The sequence below is a fragment of the Punica granatum genome, chromosome 1 (assembly GCF_007655135.1).
Source record: "Punica granatum isolate Tunisia-2019 chromosome 1, ASM765513v2, whole genome shotgun sequence".
In the NCBI taxonomy this organism is placed as follows: Eukaryota; Viridiplantae; Streptophyta; class Magnoliopsida; order Myrtales; family Lythraceae; genus Punica; species Punica granatum.
In genome coordinates this window covers 42134356-42159819 of record NC_045127.1, presented here as the reverse complement: position 1 = coordinate 42159819, position 25464 = coordinate 42134356, and the positions used below count along the sequence as shown (strand labels likewise).

The window sequence follows — 25464 nt, the reverse complement described above, 5'->3', positions numbered from 1 at the left end:
ACTTCTACACAAATAACTCTCGTAGTCGGTCGAAGCTGGAGATAGACCCCGCGGCGAGTGAGTAGAACCATTTGCTGGTAACCCAGTCAAAGTCCCCGAAAAGAGTAAACACTTCACCATCTTATCAGAAGTCTTTCCCAAAAGCGAGATAATGTGTCTGCGGATATGGTCATCCGGGTCGGACTTGCATCATAGGGGGTTATCTTGGGAAAAGCAAACCTTCACGCTATGGTGGAGGAGAGGATTTCCTTTGCTAGGGAACTCTTGTCATCCACATCAAAGAGCATAATGCCCTGCTTCTTCTTCTCATTCTCCGCAATTCAATTCTCTATAAGCTTGTTAAACTCCTCGACTGTCATCTCTACCTTTAAGGGAACAATAGAATCCCCCTTGCGGAGTGAAGGTCCTTCTAGGCGTAGGCCTCCATTCTTTCTCTTGTCCTTCTGAAACTTCTCGGGCAATTCCCCACACTTTGATTGAGCTTGAGGTCCTTCGCGTTCGACAGGGCTGCTTTGAGAGCCCTGTGGAGCATTAAAGGTATTCTTCAGAGCCATCTGCTTGTATTGGTGAAGGGTGGCCCGTACTCAATCCCTAGTCTCCGGTGGGAGGACCTCCGACAGCTCTTTTTTAGCCTGAAAATCTCTTTCAAGCGAGGCGGTGACGAGTGGTGGGGGCCGGGTGTCGTTCGTTGGCTTTTGGCGAGGAGAACTGTCGTTGCTTGGGACTTGGTGATCAATAGGGGGTTGTTAGCCGCCGTTACTAGGGGGCAATTATGCGTCAGGGTCACAGACAGGGCCCCCAGCTCCAGGACTGGTATGTGCGGAATTAGCTTGACTCCGAGTGAAAACCATTTTGCTATGCTCTTAAACGTAAAACCGGGAAAAGCACTAGCCTCGCATGCCGTTTCTTAGAAACGGTGCCAATGTTAGGACCACGAAATTCGAGTTCAAACCACGAGTGACTCACGTGCATTTCATCGATGAAGAGACCTGATCCACAACCTACGTCTAGCCTCGAACACCTGCACAAGGGGAGATCGGAGGCGGTGCCCAATTTCCCTCTTCGACGCTCAAGTCAATGTGAGTCGTGAATATTGGAAAAAATGATGAATTATTGATCAACTCGAAAAACATGTAAAGTGCATGTATTTACATGTTTACATGACGAGATATTCGGTATATTTCTGTATCCCATATCATATATTAAGAAGCATATCTTGTCGTTGTAAGAAATTTCTTATAATAACTCTTACTGACAGGCTCTCGCGAGTGGGCCTCATTAGGAGGATTGGACCTGTCTCGTGAATAATCGGATTGGGTCTCGTTGGGTCTCGCTCGGATCGCTGGGCCTTTTGGGTCGGAGCCTGAAATCCTGTCTCTAAGTTGAACTCCATATGTCAACACCTCCATGAAAGAGTTTCAGAAGAGAGGAAACAATTAGGGCCCACACCACAAAATCTAAAATGTGTTTGGTATTAGAGTTGAATTTTGGTTTTAATTGATTTGTAATGATTGTATTATTGAATTATGAGAAAAAGTGAGAAAAAGTAACGAATAGTTGAGATAAAGGAATGATTAAGTAATGATTGTGTTGTTGAATTGTGAAAAAAAATAGTGAATGCTTAAAAAAATTTTAAAAAAGGAAGAGTAATAATTGTGTTGTTAAATTGAAAATAAGTGAAGTTGAGTTGAGTAAAAAAAATAATCTAAATCCAAACACACAATAATTTTCGGGTTTTAAGCTTCGATTAAAAATGCAACAAAGAAACCTTATGTTACGTACCTGAAATCGAAGCTCCAATTAGTGAACCCCAGGGGCGAAATCTCATCCCGATTGTTTGGACAAAGCTTCAAGGTTTTCTACGGTGGACTGAGGGCTGTGAAATTGAGAGAAGAAGGGCTTGGAAGCGTCTCTGTTTTGCTCCCCGACGAAGAAGAAGAAATAACGGGTTTCTTTGGTTTTAGGGTTTATGGGTACGGTTTACTAATTTATTAAACCGGTTTTCATGGGCTGGTTTTGAGAGGCTAGTCGGACACGTGGCACCCTCTTATTGGGTGAAAATACACATCCGCACTTTTGGATGGAAAAATTAACGGTAGGACGAAAGTGAACAAATCTGACAACGTTTAGGACGAGGTTGAAAAAAAAAGATTTAGAACAAAAGCAAAAAAGTAACGGAAGGTTGAGGATTAAAATGACTTTTTCACCTTTTTTTTCCTTGAATAATCTTTGAACTTCAATTTCATGCATTTGACAATCTCTCAATGTCGACATCATCTTCTTCTTCTTTTTTTACTACCTCGAGATATCCAGCCTTCGTCCGGCTAATTTTTGGAATTCTATGAACTCCCGACGGGGTATAAAGCGGGTAATCATGTTAAAAGCGTTTCGGGCTCCAAAAAAATTCTTATTTGGGATCGAATGTAAATTTAAACGTATTTTAATTATTAGGCTATATCATATGATTTGACATAAATCGGTCGATTTATTTCAGACTGATTTATGTCATATTTAATAAGATAAAAATAAAAGAGTGTAAATATATTGTATTATATTTGTTCAACGGAAAAAAAATGCATTATATTTAACTATTTTACGTCATAAATTTTATTATAGTATGCAAAATTTCTATTATAGTTTTGCGCTAGATATGAGCCATATACTTTATAAGTCCATTATATATATTTGATCGTGTAAGAGTAAGAGTAAATTTCTCGTGTTCGCGTTTCTGTATGCGGTCACGCCACGTCAAGTATAATGTCTCTTTGTCGAGGGTCTCATGCTAGTTCAAGTATGGAACTTGTGGTCTCCTTAATGCAAATGTGGAGAGAAAACCTGCCTCGTAATCAATTATCCATTTATCGTTTGAGTGTGGAAGACGAATGCTAGCCTTATGGTTATTTCCCAAGCTTTTAGTCTAGGCTTGTAGTTAGTTCTTTAGGGCAGTTTCAATAATATAAAATAATTCTTGAGTTTGTGAAATATTAAGTACCATGATTTTTATATTATTAGAGATAAATTTAATTTTTTTATTAGTACAGTGGATATTTTATATATTATATTTCATTTCATATCGAACATGTGCTTTTTTTTTTTATAATATCTACTACAAAATCGTCTCATATCGGTTTGTCCCCGGGTCGGTGGATCAATTTTAAATGTATCAATACTGAAGGGGACTGATTAAATCTGAAGTATTTTCAAAAATAAAAATCCAAAATATTTGCTTGATTATATATCCATAAACGATCACATTTTTTCTGCTACTCTTCTATTCGATCCTTCTCTCTCTCCCCCCTAATAAGCACGCCCGTAATGGACTGAGGAGCTCTCTTCTCTTCTCTATCTCTCTCTCTCTGCTGCTTCTCACCATTACCGCAGCCGAAGTGACCAAGGCAGGGGAGACACAGCGGGAGACGAAGGAAACAGAGGCGCCGCTCCAGAGAAGATGCACGCTGAGGGTGAAATCGAAGCATCAGTCCTCTCAGTATCAGTTCCGCCGCCGCCGGCTGCAACAGGCGCTGCCGCGGCTAAGGCCTCGCCTCCTCGTCAGGAAAGCATCGGAGCTCCGACGCCAAACGCTGATGCCGATGAGGTAAGCTCTGCAACTGATCAGTCTATTACTTATGCATCAATTGATCATACCTGCAACATTGCCGTTTTCCGCTTGATTGTCGCGAGCGTGATGATTTCCGTTTACTTGAAATCGGCCGTGCGCTTAACAGACTAATTGAGTTCGTCCTAATTACAATGATACAAAGTAATTTAGTTCGCCCAAAAAAAGAAGAAAAAAGTGCTTAGTCAACGGAGAAAAAATAAATATTCATAAAAAAATATCGAGTAATCTATGAGAGAATTTTATCCGCCGATTTGGCTTGAACTAGTTTAGCGTACTGGGTGCAGACCGAAAATCTGATCGGAAAAATGATAATAGTATCTGAGAGAGAAATAAAATGAGTACGCATGTCATAACGAAAAAGCAAATTTGTGAAAAAAAAAAAAAGAAAGAAGGGAAATGTATATTGTAGCAATATAATAATACACAACCGAAAAGAAAAAATTAATAAGTATACACATAAAAAAAATTAAAAAGAATCAAATTAGTGACATTTTTTTATATGAAAACTTATTAGCCTTATATATTGTGTAATCATTTACCAATTAATATTCAAATTGTGGTAGAAAAACAAAATGTGCTTAGTTCATGTAAAAATAATTTACCATCTTAATAAATATGTGAATAATTCCAATATTGAAGCTATATATGAACATAAAATTCTACTAAGCGAAGGACGGAATCTTTCCAAAAGAAAGAAAAAAAGAAAAGAAAGAAAGACGAAATCTAATTACAAATGAATTGGTAAGGAATACCACATCTCAATCATTGTTGACGTTCGCACACAAGAATCGACTTTCCGGCACACTGCTCTTCTTCTTCGCCATAGAATAGCTGGCGAAGAAATGGCATGAAATTTCGAGCGTAGGACAAATTTTTCAATAGTTCTAATAAATTCGCGCAAAGCACAAGTACGACACTATATTCATACGTGGTTGGCTATGATAGTCGAAAATATGATTGCTTCCAAAATTGTTCATTTTTCAAAGGTCCAAGTTGGCTGGTACCCGACGATGTCAGATCACGCAGGCCCCATTTTTTATTCGCAAAGTCTAATCTGCCTCCTGGGCTATTTTATCAAGAGCAAAATCATTTCAAGCAAAAAAAAAAAATTTTAAAAGGAAATGAATATTTAATTGTTTTGAGATTTTTATTATGTGATCTTTTTGGGAAGCGAATCAGGACCATATAAAAGGTATATCCTATTTTTTTTGATATATATAAAAGATATATCCCATTGATATTGATATGGCTAAATAATATCTTTTTTTTTACCTTATCGGCAGATCTCATAGCATCCACCAAACGCATTTCCAGACATATGTCTATTTTTAATAATCTGGCTTTTCACAGCTGAGAGTGTCATCGTTTCGTAATCCCCCCGACGGGCAATTAGACACTTCCAATTTAAGGAAAGACAACAAAAATGGTGACTCTTTCATTTTCCATTAACTTATCAAATAACTTTTTTTTTGGATTTTTTTTAGTATGAGATAATCTACGTGAATTTCGAAGAATATGATTTTATATTTCTTAACCCATTAGATTATCATGTTTGGTTGAATTATATTACCGATAATCTGGATCTTTAAGATAATTCATTTTCCCACCTAGTTGGTAATATACTTTCTCAACAGATAAGTGTCTGTATAGATTACCAGTAATTTAAAAGTAAGAATTCATCGAATCTAATTATCAGTAATCTCAATTGGTGCTGCACCAAATGCCACCACAATTATTTAATCCCTCCGCCAAATGCATTAAATTTTAAAAATATTTTAATTTTTCTCTTAGAAAATCCGATTAGCTTACTAACCTATTAACCTAACTAGGAAAACTGAATATTTTTAGTAAGTTTTTTTCCCCCCTCATAACCAAATGATTTAGACTTACTCCCGAGTCAACTTTTTTGATTCGGTTTGGTCATCATGGTTCCCCTAACCGGACCAAACCATGCCGTCCCCATTTTTAAATGACCTATAAGTTCCAACCACAAACTAAGAGAAAATTTATTTGAAATGTCACGTAAGCAAATAAGATGCACGGTGATTGTCATATTCTAAAATAGGGGTATTGACGCCCTTTAACGAAATTAAAGAGGGTTTCGGAGGGATTCACTCAATAGTAATAGTAATAAATGAAACACCTCTTAAACACACTTCGTCTGGCCTTGAACATATTGTCTAAATCGATTGCATCGTGCAATTACCTAACATGTGGTCCTACGCAATGTAGTTAATATCATATAGCTAATAATTTAGATGCATATAGCCCGGCACGTTAGACCCACCAATTCTACTTTTTAGTCCAGTTAATGCTTTAGGCGAAAGGTTTAAGGTCCACACTTAACTGAAGCATTAATAGAGTGCGACTCCACTATTAACAACGGTTTCAGATAGTGCAATTTTTATTTTTATTTTTTTAGAACATCCAATGATGATAAGAAAGAGCGTGCGGGTGGAGAAATCCAATACCGGTAAATTTTTATTGTTCTCAAATCCATAAAGCTGGTAGAAGCTTTATGAATCATTGTTGACGGCACTTACCTCATAAAGCACACCTAAAAATTCGGGGAAGGTAGAAAATTCAAAGTGCTTGATCAGTCAATTTATTCAAGAAGGAAGATGAACCAAAAGTCAAGCTTCATGTTTGTGGGCCCAAAAGAATATTCAACAATAGCGGGACTCTAAGGTATTTGATAGATAAGAATATATGTGAGTTTTCAAAAAAAATGATTTAAATTTCTTAAATCCACAAAAGATGTACACTAAAGTACGTGAGAATATATGTGACTTTTTCAGGAAAAAAAATTGATTTAAATTTCTTTGGATCCACAAAATTTTCATATTCAGTTAGGGCATTTTAATCCACAAAATTTTCATTTGGAACGTGAAAAAATATATATTTTTTTATGTTCGGGATGATAATGTTAATTATCACTAGATAATGAGAATATGGATTCCCGCCTTAGTGGTATATTAAAGTAAGTATATAATTAAATAAGATTCCTAATAATGTTAATTGAGATATCACATGGTAAATGGTAATGTCAATAAGTAATAATAATTTAATTAGTGGGAATTTATCACAAGGCAATGTAAAATACTAGTGATCACGTTACCGCAATCTCTCAAACACACGTTAGATTTTTTTTATTTCTTTCTTTTTACCGGAAATTTCTATATGCAATTATTCAAAACGAGGGCACGGTATTTCCATCTATCAAATAATTGGATGTTTTGCTCGTTTGCCTGTTCATTTGATAATCTCTTCTTGCCATTCATCAAGAAAAAATATAAATCTCTTCTTGCCTGTCTGTATTATATCATTGTACTACCCTTTTGCTTTCTTCTTTTCCCTTTTCATTATAAGAATTTAGAACTTATAATTTATAAACTTTTATAATAAATAAATTTTAATTTTAAAAAAATTGTCAATAGTACATTCAGAGACTCCTGAAAGTCGGGGGACAAATTGCTTTTTATGGGTGGCGGGGGTCAACTTCTTTTTTTGATAGGTCGGGGCAAACTTCTTTTTCTAAACAAAACTCTACCTTTACTTGTTTATTTTTTTTTTCATTTATTCATTCAGTTAGATGGATATGTTTACCGATGGGTTAGATTTTCCTTCCACCTAATTATTTCAGAAAGTTAGTTTATGAAGTAAAAGTTCCTCCACACAACTTAGGGAGAAAAAGAGTGATATGGTACACCATATCATTGTTGGGTCGTTTCGAGATGTACGATCCCAAATTCATGAGCCTATGAGAAAGGGACTAGACTCTATACTCGCCGAAGCAAGGCGAAACCATATGCTCCAACCATTTGGGAACTCACCATAGTCCCGCACTCGGGAGTCTCGCCGGGCCTCCCTTAAAGAGATCGGCGTCCCTTTCACCCTCGGCGAGCCTTCCACCCTCGATGCCTTCTACAACATGGGGGATTCGGCGAGTTTTCCACCCTCGACGAGCATTCCATCCTCGGCGAGTCTCGACTTTAGACTCGAACAGAATCGTGTGGGACTCGACCGGACTCCATCCCACTGGCCCATGATGGGCCCAAGCCCGGTCAAGTAGTTTCAAGTTCGCCTCGTATCTCTCTCTATAAATACTCACTCCCTTAGGGAATTCGGATAAGCTCTTTTTCTCACCTTGTTGCTCTCTCTCTACCTCTCTCTCTCCTTCTTAGCCTGTGGCGCTACACTATAAGCTGATGAGGACGGTTGGTGGTTTCGCCGTTTCTTGGGACCACAACCTGGCACGCCTGGCTCTCGAACATTGCTACGTGCGTGAGCTAGAGATTGGCTTGCTGCACATTTCAAGCGGAACAGATTTATATCAAACCAGGCATACCGCGAGCAATAGTCTTGGGCAAAAAACACAAGGAGAGCAAAATAAAAAGTTATGGGATTTCATTGACGAGACAAACCAAAAAAATATTGATTTTGCACTACAGTGGGAATCTTTGGTCCAACACCTTTTAGAATCACAAGATTAATAGATGGTCTTCAAAAAGAAAAAAAAATCATAGATCGCACGCCATTTTTGTATCACAAAATTTATAGACGCACTGCATGTGATCTGAAATAAATTAACTTGTTATTCTTTTAAAATTCCTGCAAAAAATATAATTATGTGTAAATTAATTTTGAACATATTAAAATCATTTTATAGAGATAAAAAGAAAAGATTTTTAAAATTTTAATATTAGATAATAAAATTAATAAAAAAAATCAGGGTTAGATGATAAAGAAGAAAGGCACCACAGAAGTGAGAGGGGAGAAGAAAAATAGAGAGGTTAGGTAGTTAGTGTATATATGAATTTATTAAATTATCATTTTACTTTCAGTAATTCAGTGGTACTTCACATTATTTCCTTATGAACATTTTTAGTAGAAGAAAAATTACACCAGCTACTTTTTCTTCTTCCTTCATAATAGTATAAATGAAAACCACATCAGCAAAAGGTTCTCAATGCTTCAAGTATCATCCGGAAATGGCATAGGCCAATATTTCTGAAAGCAATAGGCAAAACCAAGCTTGGACTAATGTTTTCTAGCATTGATAAAGGCAAGGCTTGGAGCGACGCATAAAGCATTGCCTGATTGTGGAATGGCAAAGGCATCGACATACTTTTGTCAATGCTTAAAAGTGCTAAAAAACGGGTAGCAAAACGTCGCCTAAAGCCCTTTCTATTATAATGGCTTTAAAAGGTTCAGTTTATCTAATAAACAGTTGCGATTATCGTTCATATGATATGAGAGCGGATTTTCCTCGTTCGTAGAGGCTTGCACTGCACCAGGTTCGGGCATAAAAGAGGAAGCAAACTCGTGGTCAATAAGCTCGAGTAAAAATGAAGAACTTGCTTAGTGGCCAGTTATCCCTTCTAACCTGAGTGTAAAAGAGGAAGTACACCTTGCGGCCAATAGAGCACGAGTGCAAAAGGAGGAGCTTCATCTCATGGTCAATTATTGAGCAGAAATATTCAAGTGCATGTGATGTGTGAGGGGAAGTGTGATTACCAATTGAAGGGGACATAAAACTAGTTGTCTTACCACTTAAGAGTTTGGATTCAAGTGTGATTATTCAAAAGTGCATGTTTGGATTCCCAAATACCAAATTTTAATTTTAACTTTAACTTTAACTCAACACACTACACAACAAAAATACACATTTCCCAAGTCAAAAATTTTAACTTTAACTTTAACTCAATATACTACATAACAAAAACACATGTTTCCCAAGTCAAATTTATAATCACATCTCATTTGTCATTTTCCATAATTAAAATCAAAATCAAAATTAAAATTACTTTAACTTTGAATCCAAACGCACCCAACTTTTGAGTTGTACATTGAGTCAATTACTACATATATCCTTTTGTTCAAGTAAGTATTAGTTGAGGTGAATCTAAATTAAGGACATTACAAAGAGCTAACTAATAAATTGGTCCTTGGACCTATACAAGCCAACACTTGAGGACTCGAATAAATTTTGCTACCACTTAAGTCCAAATTACCCTTTTCCAGTCTAACACTTTGGTCCGTCCGATGACCCCACTTAACGAAAAGCTGGCATGGCGCTTACGTGGAGCTAACGACGTTAGTTATTACTGATGGGGCACTACTACATTAGCAAAATTTGAAAAAGAAATTTAGAAAATTCAAAGATAGATTGAAATAACAATAAAAGTTGGCAGAAATAATCAAAATTGAAAATAAAAAAAAATCAAAATAAAAGTTGAAATAAATTTTACAAAATAAAAACAAGTTTCAAAAATAAAATAAAATGAAATTCATAAAAGAAAACATTAAAAAATAAAATAATGGTACATTAGGAATTAATAAAAATAGTAAAATTAGAAAATAAAATTACAGTAAAATAAAAGTAAAAAATTTAAATAAATAAAAATAAATTTCAAAAAATGAATTACAACACAAAAAAATGGAAAATCAAATTGAATTTCGAAAATTTAAAGACAAATTCTCAAAAATAATATACAATTTTAAACATATGAAAAAAAAAATATATATATATATATAAACTAAAAATCAAGGTTTACGAACAATAAAATTTAGAAAAATAATAAAATAAAATAAAATAAGTTCAAAAAATAAATTATAAAATTTCGGTTCCTAAGAGCGGTTGGAGCATAGAAGGCCCTTATCAAATTTCACAGAGGCCCCTTCATGCTTCAACGATGCATAGCAGCCTCCAATTACACTGTTTGGGAGGGAGGGGAGGGGAGTGAAGAGAAAAAATATATATTATACAAGTTAAAAAAATTATTGCAAAGAGAGTTACATAAAAGCAAGAGTAGAAAATGCATGACTTCCTTCAAATTCCCTCAATTTGGAGGGTTATAAATTTCTAACAATGAAGGAAAATAGAGGGAGAGTTTTTTTCCACCAAATCCTTCATTCTCCTTTCCTCTCCCTCATACAAATTTCCCAAATAAGGAGAACACTCTCCCTCCAAATCTAACTCACAAACACATTGTTAAGGTCGCTATGCCTTCTCAAAGCAAGCACAAGCCTCGACTCAAGGGCCTTATGCTTCATCGAAGCACCCATAGCCTCAAAATGTAGCCTCAATTGTTCGTTGAAGCAAGGAAAGGCCTCAAATCAAAGCCTCTTATGCTTCGATGGCAACGCCAGGGGCTTCAATTGAAGCCTCGACATGCTTAGATCGAAGCCTAGAGGCTTCAGACAATGCCTCTATACTTTAGGGCATAATTTCAAACGAGAGGGGATGTTGGGGTGAGAGAGGCGACATCACGGTGGCAACATTGTGCTGGCAGGGGTGACATGGTAAAGGCTGTGATGGAAGGCCTGTCTTTCTATGAAGACTTCATTGAAGACAATTGTGACTTTTGATAGTTGCTTCTCATGCCATTAGGAACTAAATCAATTGTGACTTTTGATACCATTAGGAACTAAATCAACTTTTTTTTAGAGTCTTTTACTTTTAGAATTTGTATTTTTGTTTTATTATTATTTTATATATTTATTTATTCATGGAACTTATTTTTTAATGCTTTTAAATTTATCTCTAAATTTATCTAAATTTAATTAATTTTTCTCATTTTTTGTGTTGCGTTTTTTTCTATTTATTTTCAATTATTTAATGTTTTCATTTTACTTGTATATTAGTTTTATTAATTCATCCATGTATTTGAATTTTATTTAATTTTTCATGAATATTATTTTATTCTTAATTTTCTGGTGTTTTAGTTCATTTTCCAAGAATTTTTGTTTTTTATTATTATTATTTTATTTTCTATTTTTTATTTTTTTTATACTTTTAATTTAATTTTTTAACATTTCTTCGATTTTTTTGTATTGTTTTGTGAAAGTGTAAGTGCCCCACCTGCAAAAGCAGAGTCGTTAGCTTCATATAGGTTAGCTTTCCATTAAGTGGATTGACGGTTGGACTAAAGTGTTATGAGACTAAATTGGTAACTTAAGTGGTTGCAAAACTTATTTGAGTTCTGAAGTATTGGCTAGCTCCCAGTTCGATGACTAAACTGTGAATTTACTCACATTAAAACTATATTAGCGAAAACAACAGATAATTCAATTAATTTATTTTAATTAAACAAACAAATGTAATACGTCTTCACTACAAGATATAACAAAAAATTAGTTCTCTCTACTAATAGAAAGATCCCTATTGGTTTTTCTTTTTTTGTAACCTAATATTTGTAAGCCCAATGGACCCTCGACTAATTTAGTTTGAGCCGAGTCAGCAAATTAAGGAATAAAGATCTCCCAATATGGATTTCTCTATTCACAATACTTGAATATGAGATCTTATTTAAGAGGAATAAATGTCGAAACGTTTGAACCAATTCATATTGGTCCTTTTGGTTTAACTTTCTTATCCTAATGTCCTTGGTTTTTTTTTTTGGATAAATTCCTTGGCATAATATTTTCAAATGACAATTCGAAACCTCTTTTCTGTTTGTTTAATCCTTCTATATTTTAATCAATTAAGTTTGTTATTTATTTTTATGTATAGTACGAATCTACCTCTAATTTGTTCACAATATTTTTTTTAAATACTTCGAAAGATAAACTTGAATTTTTAAGTTTTAAAATATATGCCACCATTTTCACGGGATTATTATCTAAAAAAGTTAACTCTAGGAATTTTGATTAACATGCATTGAATTTGTCAATCACTTGATGAGCTGAGCTGGAAAAATGGTATTATTGGCCTTGCATTTGTATTCTATATCGTGGCATATTTGGCCATGAAGGAATAGGCTTTAATTTGTGTTACTGAATGCAGAAACTGTGGCACAAACAGAACAGCCAAGCATCGTCATCGGTGGGAATGGACGAAAGCAACCGCGCTGAGTACCTCACAATCATGGACATGCCTTCGCCTAGAGCACCGGGTCTGTCCCGGAAAGTCTCGATCCTGCCCCTTATCTTCCTTATCTTCTATGAGGTTTCTGGCGGCCCATTTGGGATTGAGGACAGCGTCGGGGGAGCAGGTCCCCTTCTAGCAATAGTTGGGTTTCTGGTCTTTCCAGTGATATGGAGCATCCCCGAGGCTCTCATAACCGCCGAGATGGGTACTATGTTCCCAGAAGATGGCGGTTACGTTGTTTGGGTCTCCTCAGCACTAGGCGATTACTGGGGCTTTCAACAAGGGTGGATGAAGTGGCTAGGTGGGGTTATAGACAATGCCCTTTACCCGGTCTTGTTCCTCGACTACTTGGAGTCGGGGATCCCAGCCGTTCACAGTGGATGGCCTCGAGTTCTCTCGGTGATAGCCATCACGATAGTGCTCACTTACATGAATTATCGGGGATTAACCATTGTGGGCTATTTAGCAGTTGCTCTGGGTGTTTTCTCTCTTACGCCTTTCGTGGTGATGGCGGTATTGTCTATCCCGCGAATAGAACCATCTCGGTGGCTAGTGGCGAACTTGCATAATGTGGATTGGCACCTTTACCTAAACGTCCTCTTCTGGAACCTCAACTACTGGGACTCCATAAGCACTCTAGCTGGGGAGATGGAGAACCCGAAGAAGACCCTACCGAAATCCCTCTTCTATGCTGTGATCCTCGTGGTTTTGTGTTACCTCATCCCTCTACTGGCTGGGACAGGGGCAGTCCCGCTGAACCAGTCCCTCTGGGAGGATGGGTACTTTTCGGATATTGCAAAGATAATTGGCGGTGTCTGGCTCCGATGGTGGGTGCAGGCTGGTGCAGCCGCCGCAAACGTGGGCTCATTTGAGGCTACATTGAGCAGCGATTCCTTTCAGCTTCTTGGAATGGCAGAGCGAGGAATGCTCCCTGCATTATTCGCCAGGAGATCCCAGTTCGGGACCTCTCTCGTGGCCATCCTATTCTCTGCCTCAGGCGTGGTCCTTCTCTCATGGATGAGCTTCCAAGAGATCGTGGCTGCAGAGAACTTCCTGTACTGCTTCGGCATGATCCTGGAGTTCGTCTCATTCGTGATGTTGAGGATAAAGTATCCAAATGCCCCTCGGCCCTATAAGATACCAGGCGGGACAGTCGGGGCAGTTGCTTTGTGTGTCCCTCCAACTATACTCATCACTGTAGTGCTCGCATTCTCGACTTTGAAAGTCGCAATGGTAAGCCTAGGGATGTTGGTGATCGGGCTCTTATTGCGTCCTAGTCTCGAGTACATGGAGAGGAAGAGGTGGATAAAGTTCGCGAAGAACTTAGATCTCCCCGAACTTGATGATCACGAAAACTAGTGTATGGTATGTGGACGGGCAAATCGTCTATGTATAGAATTATGAAGGAAAAATGTGCATAAGGCAGAAGAAAAGTCTGCCTACCATCTTATGGTTTTACAAGTGATGGGAGATGGAGAAGAGAAGTGCTTCTGCAAGTGTTGATTTCTATCACATTTGAGTTTGCAGTGATGATGATTACTCCCTACTTCCTCTAAGATTGCAGCCATTGTAATCTTATGATGTCTCCTCTGTAATTACAGAAATGGAGAAGATGCTAATTTGTCTAACTTTCTTTTTCTAAAATTACCTTTCTTTTTCAATTCTTTTGAAAAATAATAGCTATTAGATCTAATGTTGTTTTGGAAATTTTATGTTTTTTAAGTTTTTCTCGCCCAACATTTTTCTCCTACAACTTCTCTTCCTCTCTCTATCCCTGTCACAAGTGCACTCCACCTTCCCTTTTATTTTCTATTTTACTTTTAATTATATTTATATTTATTTGGTTATTTTTGCTTTAAAATTAAATTTCTTAAAAGTCGCATGTAGAAAAGCGATAAATTTCACACCTTAGACTTAGCAAGAGTGCGTGAGTATAATTTAGACAAAATTAGTATATGGCACTATATAATAAATTCATATCTTGAAAAGCAATTAAAAAGACAAAAAATAATCTACACAACAACAAATTAGGGTCAACTTACGGTTAGCGTTGCGCATAACATGATTCACTCTCTTGTCATGGTAAGTGCACAAATAGAAAAGCAAAGTTACATCCGAAAACAAAACGTTTCAGATACATCAAAGGCAATTTATTTTCACTAATTTTTTCCCTATGAATTAGGGGCCGAAATCTGAGTTTATTGTGAAAAATAAATCAAACATTACAAGGACGGGGCATGGAGGCCCCAACAACATCTCTAATAAGAAATGAAATCTAGAAGGGCGGGAACTCAACCTGTAAAACTCCTATTGAACAAGTAAGAGCATAGTTTGCCAGTCAATCAACACAAAAATTCCCCTCATGGAGGGTGTGCTCCACCACCACCACCAACCAATCCTGTTGAAGCAAGGAGCGGATATCCCGGAGTAAGGCACCATTACTGCAGGCTTGATCATTAGAAGATAGAACAAGGCGTACCACTGTTTCCGAATCCACTTCAAGAATTATCCTTCTAAAACCCAGGTCCCATGCCATCTCCAGGCCAGTCCTAACTGCCCATAATTCTGCCGAAAAGGAAGTGGTTATGCCCACGTTCCGTACGTAGCCATGTACCCATCTTCCATCAGAATCCCTCAACAGACCCCCAGCACCAGATCTACCAGGATTTCCTTTCGACGCCCCATCCGTATTAAGTTTCATCCACCCAGTGTCCAGCTTCTTTCAGCCGATATCCCTCCACTCCTTACGTCTTGAAGGCGTAGGCTCAGTAACTGTGTAGGACCGAGCTAAACTTGTTGCAACTTTATGAATTACAGCTGCACAATCCACTGGCCGGATGAATGTAGAGTCAAAGATTGACTTGTTCCGCCATTTCCATGACAACCAACACCCAACCCCGAAAAAGCCATTACAATCAGCAAAGCAGTAGGACATATTCCAATATATCCACTGTTCGCCATTGTCAGTAAAGAAGGATGACGTCATATTGAACGGGAGCAGGTTCTTCCAAGCCATATCCATGTGCGACAGTTGCGCAGAACGTGTAAAAGAGACTCACCAGCAGAGTTGCATATTGAGCAGAGACCAGATCCCCCAAGGCCACGGTGTAACCGGGACTAATTAGTGAGGAGTTTCCCATGTACAGCAAGCCAAAGGAAATTCCTGATTCTCTGGGGACCCTTCCAAGACCAGATTATCTCCCATATAGGCCTTTCTTCCGCAAAGGAATCGTGTAGAAAGAAGTTATAAACTCGGTCTGGTCCTCTGTCAATCTGTGGAAGAGGTGCTGCAGCTATACAAAGAACAGCACTATGAGGCAAAAATACAGAGAATAGCTTCCAATTCCATCCACGACCTCGTACTGCAGACTCGCAAACGAGAGTGTCCATCCTATCATCTGGAACTCGATTCGTAGCGATATCAATGAGGGCTCCAAGACCGGGAACCCATTGATCTGTCCAGGACCTTGTTAACTCCCCTGACCCTATGGACCACCCCACACCCTTGGCGATTCTCGGCCCTACGTCACAAATAGCACGATAAAAGCCAGGATGATTTAGCAGTGCATTCAAATCCCGGGATCCTCTCAGCTAGGTCATCGTACTTACATCTCAAGACTTGTGCCCGTAAAGCATCCTTATCCGCAATCAGACCCAGCAAACTTTGGCAAGGAAAGCATCATTAAACTCCTTGAGACGTAGGATTCCCAATCCACCTCGCCAAAGTGGCTGAGTAATCGTGGCCAAATTAACGAGGTGAATCTCCCAACGATCCGCCGAATGACCCCATACAAAGTTATGGCAAAGGAGCTCGATTTCAATTAATCCCTTGCGGTAACCTCGTGGTCTGCATCGTGTAGGATGGAATAGAAGTAATCACAGATTTAACTAATGTTACCCGTCCTGCCATAGATAACGAAGACGTTGTCCATCCTGAAAGTTTCGATTTCAGACGTTGATTTCAGACGTTCAACTATCCGATAGTACATCTGTTTCGTAACTCTACCATGCAACAGTGGTATCCCAAGATACTTTCCGAGGTCCTCTGTTACTGTGAAGCAGCTACAATCAGATATCTGTTGGCGCAAGGAGTCACCAACATTTTTGGAGAGGTGCATCCACATCGTCATTCATTGCTGTGTCTTTAGACTTTCCTGACCTATCCCCGTTAAAGTTTGAGGGCGGGTCAGGATCAGGCTCCGGACTCAGGCGTGAAAGTTCCGGTCTGCTCTTCTCCGGGCCACTATCCAACACCTCTACATCCTTAGTCATTCCCTCAGCAACCTGCTTCTGTGGATGTATGAACTGCATGCATGGCAGTTGAATCTGCATGAAGAACCATAGTGAGGATCAAGATTGCTGTCAATACCCAATAAATCAATACCGAGATCCCTTGGATTTGGAAATCGACTTTCCTCGGTTAAAAGGCATGTTGCCATTTCTAGTCCCCCTTAATCTTAGAAAGTTCCCAGGTTTTCTCGACCTGCCCTTTATGATCATCCACGGACCAAATGACGATTTTGATCCCTCCGCCGGAGCCTCCTGGCTGTTTGCCGCCATAGGACCTTCCATTGGCCAATCTTTATTCTCATTCATCTACCTAGGTGAGTCCTCCCGCCATATTACTAAGCGTCGTGTCTAAAAATAAATATTTAAAAATTGCCACGTACATAGAGATGTACATTAGGCATGAAAACTGCCAACATGATCTATATTAAACCATTTGAGTGATAAAATGACCAAATCAGACGATGTCAAAACATAAATTCGAACAGAAAGAACAAGGAGGACAAAAATATTCAACCAAATGTTGTTACTTTACTTTTTTCTAACAATTTCCCTTCTACTTTTTTACTTTGTAATTTTTCCCTTCTACTTTTTTACTTTGTAATTTTTTTGTTGTGATTGATTTTTAATTTTTGGAAAAATAACATTTTTTCCTCCTTGGCGTCAAATTATTTTTGCTACTTTTTCCTAAACTTTTCTTTTTATCATTCTTGTCCTCAATTTTTCGGCTATAAGCAAATATTCACACTAGGCCTAATCTGAGAGTGTTGTTGCTTATGAAAAGTGTTGAAACAAAATTGCTAGAAAGAAAATTGTTAATTTTACATTTAATTGAAGTATTTTGGATATAACAATTTGAAATTGTTAGCTTGCATTTGGTTTTCGAGTTGGATCATGAATCAACTTAACTTGATTTTGTGTAATGATTATAGAGGTTGATAAATATATAGACAAGTGAGAATTTTTCTATGTATGTATATATATAGATGTGAAAGTATATTGAAAATTTATTAAAAATTAATTATGAAAATGATTAGAAAAAATTGTGTAAAATTATTATTAAATAAAGAAAAAAACAAAATTATAATCATTGCAGTGTTGAATTTATGAAGGAATAGAGTTGAGTTGGATATATAAAATTTTTTACTTGAAAACTAAATAAAGCCACGTGTGAATATTAGCTTCTGTATCCGAAAAATTGAGGATGAGGACGATGAAAGAAAAAGTTAGGAAAAGTGCAAAATTTTTTTACTTAAGTTGCTTTGTTTTGTTTTTGAGTAAAATAATTTATTTAATCTAATTCAACTTTATTCTTCACAAATTCAGTAATACTATCATTACTTTATTATATTTTTAATTTAATAATAAATTCTCTCATATATTTTTTTAATTATTTTTATAATAAATTTTCTATATACTTTCATATCTATATATACATATCAATTTTTTAATAATAAATTTCTTACGTACTTTCATATCTATATGTACATACATATATATATTCTCACCCATTATTATATTTGTCAATGCTTGTAATCATTATATAAAATCAAATTAAGTTAGATCATTATGTCTAACTCGAAAACCAACGCAAGCTAATTAACACTTGAAATGTTAGAATAAAGAGAAGCAGTTTGGATAAGCAACTACTGACATGGTGAAAAGGATTACATTTGCAACTGTAAGAAGCAATCCAGATCATGGTTTGAACTTTGAAGTTCTCACCAGATACTATTTCTGCATAAGAAAATAAAGAAAAAGTGACCTTAACACACTAAATTTAAAACTTTAAAAAGACAAAGAAGGGCTGCTTATGGGACTTTCCACAATGGAGAAAATTTTTTCTGGACCACAAATGATCAGCCCCATATTTTGAATGTGCTCAAAAGTCACAGGGAAATCTGACAAATGGCCCCATCATCATCAATATGGCCTACTAATCGAATCTATTTTTATGACATCCACCCAAATAATAGATTCACACTCGCTAGTCTTATTTTGACCCGCTTAAAGTAATCTTCCTATAAAATGTTAATTGAGTAATAAATAATTTCAATCTCATAGAAAAATTTTCAGTTTCGAAAAATACACTTATTGAGCTCGATCTCCTAAAATTACAAAAATAATATCTCTCATAATTTTTATATCGAAAAAAAGGTAATCTTCTTTATTAAATATAGTAAAAAATAAAACATGAATAACAAAGATTTTTAAATGTATCCCCTCCTTTAAGCTACAAAGCTTAACTAAAATATCATCATCACCATCATCATTTCATTTTCAGTTTTCATTCTAAATTAGAGTTACAAATGTAATCTTAGAGAGTACAAAGACTTTCATACTCTCAAAGGTTGCATTTCTTTTGAATTACTATTTTTTCATTTTTTTTCTCTTTTTTTTTCCTTTGCATTAGCTACTAATCTACTTAATTTGGTGAGTGAGAAGTAATCTACCTACCAAATTTCAATAATTTATTTCTCCATCTTTTTAGATCGTTACAATTTTGTTTTGGCTAATCGAAAATGTCCGGCTTTCGCCTAACTAATCCCCAAGTCTCAAGAATTTCCCGCAAAATTTGGGACGGTTAAACTAGGCCAATTGTCCCGGCAAATGGCCTCGAGGGTTTTTGAACTTGAGATGGGACAGTTACTTATATTTCTCTTTTATCACCAAATCAAATCCTTTGAGATACAAATCCTATGCTATTTTTGACCGTTGGGTTAAGGATGAGATTTAAAGTGAGATGAGAATAAAATTGAAATCATAAGGACAGAGAATATCTTAATCATATGTTTGTTGTATAACAAAATTTAAGGTAAGGATATATGTGTGAAATGACCAAAAAATCCTAAAAGTAAATAATTTTTCATAAATAAAATAAGCTTAAAAAATTAAAATATATATACATATATATATGTATATATATATATATAACTAGAACGGGCAAAGCCCGAATCGGGAATTGGGGGAGGAGTGGTGGCGGCCGGCGTCGGGCCTCCACTTCCTGGGATTTGTCCCCCTCTCTTCCCCTTGAAGAGAGACGAAGGAGGCCAATCAAGGTCAGCGGTGCCCTCAGAGGTCATCGACGGCCTTGATTAGGACAGTAGTGGCCGGCATTGGGCCACTACCGTTCTTCTCTCTCTCCTTCCTATCTCTCTTTGAGGGGAGGGAGAGGGGGGCAATTCTTGAGCAGTGAAGGCCTGATGTCAGTGGCCGGAGTTTGGCCATTGCCACCCCTCCCAATCTTTGGCTTCAACACCAAAAAAAAAAAAATTGCCATTGGTAACTTCAATATTAGGACAGGAGCATTTCTATCTTTCGACATAAATATTAATCCCAATCCACCCTTATCCAATTCCCAACATGTGGTTAATCTCTTAATAATTATATCCCGACCCTTATCCATATCCTATTGACACCAAATGCACAATAAGAATTTCAAAATCCTAGTCGCAATTCATATCCCGATGATCAAGCATGGCCTTATTATTTTGCAATATCACGTGTACTAAAAGCCCTGGAGCAACACTAAAATCGATGTCACTAACAAAAAAAATAATAAAAGCACTAAAACGATATCTAATTTTAATAAAGGATCTTTTCTGAACTCTTTTATGATTATGGCTCACAAAGTTTTAGGTTGTATTTGGTTTCAAAGTTGAGTAGAGTTGAGTTTTGATTTTAATTGGTCTGTAATAATTATGTTATTGAATTATGAGAAAAAGTGTGAAAACGTAATGAATAGTTGAGAGAAAGTAATGATTGTATTGTTAAATTGTAGAAAAAGTAAGGGGTTTTTACCTAAAATGGCCCATGGTTTGTCTGTTTTGTCAAATCTATCCTATGCTTTTTTTTTGTCAAATCTATCCCATGGTTTACTTTTTGCATCAAATTTATCCCGGCATTATCTTTTCCGTTAACATCTAACGACCGTGCTGACGTGGCACGTGGAGAGATAGTGGGCCACACTTGCCACGTAGGCGCCACGTCAGCACGACCGTTAGATGTCGACGGAAAAGATAACGCCGGGATAGATTTGATGCAAAAAGTAAATCATGGGATAGATTTGACAAAAAAAAGTATAGGATAGATTTGACAAAACGGACAAACCATTGGTCATTTTAGGTAAATACCCCAAAAAGTAATGAATAGTTAAGAGAAAGTAATGATTGTGTTGTTGAATTGTGAAAAATGTAATGAATAGTTGAGAAAATTTAGTATTAAAAATTGAATTAAATGGTTAAAAAAATTGAAGAAAAAAAAGTAATAATTGTGTTGTTGAATTGAAGATAAGTGGAGTTAAGTGGAGTAGGGTTAAAAATATTTTGAAGTCAAACGAGCCCTTAATTGTTACAATATGCACCTTGAAGGAGCTTGAAAGAAGGGGTTGAAAGAAAATAGAATTACTGGAAACATTAAGATCGCACATGTTGATATCGTCAAATCAATTAAGAAATCAAAAGAGCACCTAAAAATAAACTGTGAAAGCTGGAGACGAGCAAGAACCAATTATTATAGTCTTCCAAGTCAATACGTCAAGACATGGGTTGTTTTTTTATCTGAGTAATGAGGTCTCACAAGAGCATCTATTTAACGTATGACTCGATGACCATAATCCCTCAATGATACCTAAATGTCTGATGTTATTATAATTTCTAATTCTGCCATCATTAAATTCAAAAATTACCTTATGATATCTGCATATTAGACCCCATACTATATCGAGATATTGTTAAAGCCCATAACTTAAACTTTAGTAGATCACATAATCGGACCAACATCAAAGAGAGCCATAATACATAACAATTAATATATATGTTGACCACAATTATTAAATAAAATTCAATATGGATGGTTTTTTTCATGGTGATCAATGAATGTCCAATTATCACATAAAAAATGGTACAGACGTATAAATGTTCAACAATATGGTATGTTCTTCTTGTTTCAGTTGACTTTATTTTCTTCCCTATATTTTATTCAAAAGACCACGAGAACGAGAAGCCGGCTCTACTTAGTTGATCGAAGTTTTCAATTAATCCTTAGAAAAAAAGAAGAAGTTTTTAATTAATCCAACCACTAAAAAAACCTTCATATTACAAGAGTTTTTTTTTTTCAAATGGTATTTTCAATTGATCCGTCAAATGTGTAGATATCAATTAATTATACAGATTAATGGGCAATGTCTTTTTTAGCCCTTTTCTTCCTTAATCTATTAAATTTATCAGAATTATCGGGCGAAAAATCTTTCGTGCCAATTTACCTGTGGCACATCAATAACTACTGTAGCAATGACATGGAAGGTATAAGTTCGAATCTTCAAAAATGCGCTTAGTAATAGGCGGAATAATGTTGAATGTTTGATTATCTCCCAATTATTCACGTTCACTCAAAATTGAGGCCCAAGCAATTGAAGGGGAGAGAGAGAGAGAGGGAGAGGGAGAGGGAGAGAGAGGGAGAGAGAGAGACTCTGGTGGAGTAGGGGGGGAGAGAGAGAGAGAGAGACATGGGGGCAATCGTCGTCGATGAAAAGCTGAAGTGGGTCGAGCCCTCGGTCAGACTTTCTCGCTCCTGACCCTCTGTGATCTCTCCCTCTTGTATCTGTGTCTTCACTCTCTGCCTACCCTCTTCCCTGCTAACGCACAAACGGCAGAGGGAAGAGAACAGGGGAAGAGCAAGAGCAAGAGGAGAGGGAATCTGCCGAAGAGGCCAGGCCAGGCCCCCCTTTTTGATTTCTTCCTTGGGATTCAATCGGGTGCAGTTCTATATCTATAATGCCGGAGGTGATTGTCTGCCCAATCCCGATTCCCCGAGGAAGTCGCTCCCTTTTATGGTCAGTCTGCATCTCCATTGCCCCGTTTTCCGGTTCCCTCGATTACCCTTTTCTTCATTCTCGCATATGCACTTTTACTCTTCTGGGTTCCTCAGATCTCACCCTTTAACCATCATAATCGTCACGTTCCTTCGATCCGGAGCTAATTGTTCATTTGAATGGTTGGAAGTTTAGGTCACCTTTGGGACTATGCTTACATCGTACCACCGTTGAGTTGAACAAGCTGAAGTAACCCCTTATGGTGTGAGATTTTGGAGTTTTTGATGTGGGTATTTGGGAACACATTGGCTGTTCTTTCTGGGGATATTGAATTGCTTGATGGGCTGAAGAAATGGTATTGTTTGCCTTGCTATGTGCGATTTGTTTTGTCGTGTTACTTGACCGTGAAGGAGGGCTAAGCTAGATGTGATGAGATGAGATAATGGGATTGAAATGCTTTAATTTGTGCTACTGCATGCAGAAATTGAGGAACACAGCGAACAGGCAAGCATCTTCGGCGGCAATGAGGGAGTACAACGGCGCTGCGTACGTCACCATTACCGAGGTGCCATCCCCTAGGGCACCAGCTTCCTTCAAGAAAGTCTCGATCCTGCCCCTGGTCTTCCTCATCTTTTACGAGGTCTCCGGAGGGCCGTTTGGGGTGGAAGACAGCGTTGGGGCAGCAGGTCCCCTTCTAGCCCTGGTTGGCTTTCTGGTCTTCCCTTTGATATGGAGCGTCCCTGAGGCTCTGATAACTGCTGAGATGGGTACTATGTTCCCCGAAGATGGCGGTTATGTTGTCTGGGTTTCCTCGGCACTCGGCGATTACTGGGGCTTCCAACAAGGTTGGATGAAATGGCTTAGTGGGGTTATAGACAATGCCCTCTACCCAGTTTTGTTCCTCGACTACTTGAAATCGGCAATCCCAGCTCTAGATGGTGGGTGGCCTCGAGTGCTTGCAGTGTTGGCACTCACTGTTGTGCTCACTTACATGAACTATCGTGGATTGACCATTGTGGGTTACATAGCAGTGGCTCTCGGTGTTTTCTCTCTTATGCCCTTCGTGGTGATGGCGCTATTATCAATTCCAAGATTGGAGCCCTCTCGGTGGTTAGTTGTGAACTTGCACCATGTCGACTGGAACTTGTACCTAAACACCCTCTTCTGGAACCTCAACTATTGGGACTCCATAAGCACTCTCGCTGGGGAGGTGGAGAACCCAAAGAAGACCCTCCCGAAATCCCTCTTCTATGCTCTGATCCTCGTGGTTCTGGCCTACTTCATCCCTCTCCTGGCTGGTATCGGTGCAGTCCCGCTGGACCAGTCCCTCTGGACTGATGGGTACTTTTCGGACATAGCGAAGATCATTGGAGGTGTGTGGCTTCGGTGGTGGATGCAGGCAGCTGCAGCCACTGCAAACATGGGGATGTTTGTGGCTGAGATGAGCAGTGATTCCTTTCAACTTCTCGGAATGGCCGAGCGAGGAATGCTCCCTGAATTCTTCGCCAAGAGATCTCGGTACGGGACCCCTCTTGCAGGCATCCTATTTTCTGCCTCAGGCGTGCTCCTCCTCTCGTGGTTGAGCTTCCAAGAGATCGTGGCCGCAGAGAACTTCTTGTACTGCTTTGGGATGATCCTCGAGTTCATAGCCTTCGTGAAGTTGAGGATAAAGTATCCGAATGCCTCACGCCCCTATAAGATTCCAGGCGGGACAGTCGGGGCCATTGCTTTGTGCGTCCCTCCTACCATACTCATAGGCATCGTCCTTGCTCTCTCGACGCTGAAGGTTGCGATTGTGAGCCTAGGGGCGGTGGTGATTGGGCTGTTAATGCAGCCTTGTCTCAAGTTTATGGAGAGGAAGAGGTGGTTGAAGTTCACAAAGAGCACAGATCTCCCAGATCTCGATCAGGGGACTAACGTGGCATTGGTGGACTAGTAGATCGTGTTTGTGCAGTAGAACTATGAAAGAAACGTCGTGTCGAAAGGGAAATTCTGTTCATCATCTCATGTGTTTTAAAGCTGATTGTAGATAGGGAAGAAAATGTTTTAAGTGTAGATTTCTGTCAAATTCTAGTTTTCAGGTTCTACTCATCAAACTTCATTAAAGAATTTGCAGCTGTTGTGATCTTATGATGTCTGTCCCTCCCGGTAAGGGGCAAAAGAAGCGGGAAATTGGAAAAGGTGATTCTGGGTATTCTGGTCTTGGTTTCTCAGTTTGGTGACAGGTGTGTCTTTGACCTTCTGGAGATGGGGCGGGGTTGGGGTTGGGGTTGGGGTTGGTTATGATCCTCTTCGCAGCGCAAGAGATTCCGAACGGGGTGTTCCTATGCCACCTCGGGACGATCTACAGGATTCATGAGTACTCTTACGAGAAGACGATACATACCTAAGCAGTGAAATTTTGATTTTTTATGCAATTAAATGTTCGGTACGGGTGATGAAAAGCACTGTCGTGGACCCGATCATGCTGGATCACGCGTTCTTTCCCACGTTTCCAATGTTCGCAAAACTGACATATAATGATACAACGACCAGTCGTCTAGTCATCATCGTGGCCTACTTAGTTCAAATCTATTGCCATTGGGGGTCCATGCCATGGTTCTATTCTTCAATTATAACCGATTGATATCCGTGCGTTATGCCATTCAGTTTTAATCCTTCTATCTAATTCTATATTAGATAAAATTCAAGTTTCAGACTTAAAAATTTAGCTAATTTTCGAGTTCGTCCAAATTCTCTTTTTCTTTTTCAATCATGTCTTTAAGATTATACATTATGTTTGCCTGTCTCATTATTTTAATTCGAAAATGCTAATATCATTTTTTCAAAAATAAACCATTTTAAAAAAGTAAGATATCGAAAATAATTTAAAAG

General features: G+C 37.9%; 1 protein-coding gene across 4 annotated transcripts; it reads left to right on the top strand.

Annotated features, from left to right (window-relative positions):
- The first annotated feature begins 3174 nt into the window (after positions 1-3174).
- Positions 3175-24784, top strand: LOC116187152 (probable polyamine transporter At1g31830). Of its 4 annotated transcripts, XM_031516011.1 has the most exons (3): positions 22179-22611; positions 22786-22945; positions 23072-24784. In XM_031516011.1, exons 2-3 carry the CDS (start codon positions 22943-22945, stop codon positions 24524-24526), a joined length of 1458 nt encoding a protein of 485 aa, XP_031371871.1. In that variant the 5' UTR covers positions 22179-22611; positions 22786-22942; the 3' UTR covers positions 24527-24784. The 4 variants fall into 4 exon arrangements, with proteins under 4 accessions (XP_031371731.1, XP_031371651.1, XP_031371871.1 ...); XM_031515871.1 differs by lacking the exons at positions 22179-22611; positions 22786-22945; positions 23072-24784 and adding exons at positions 3175-3595; positions 12408-14152; XM_031515791.1 differs by lacking the exons at positions 22179-22611; positions 22786-22945 and adding an exon at positions 3220-3595.
- Positions 24785-25464: the final 680 nt, after the last annotated feature.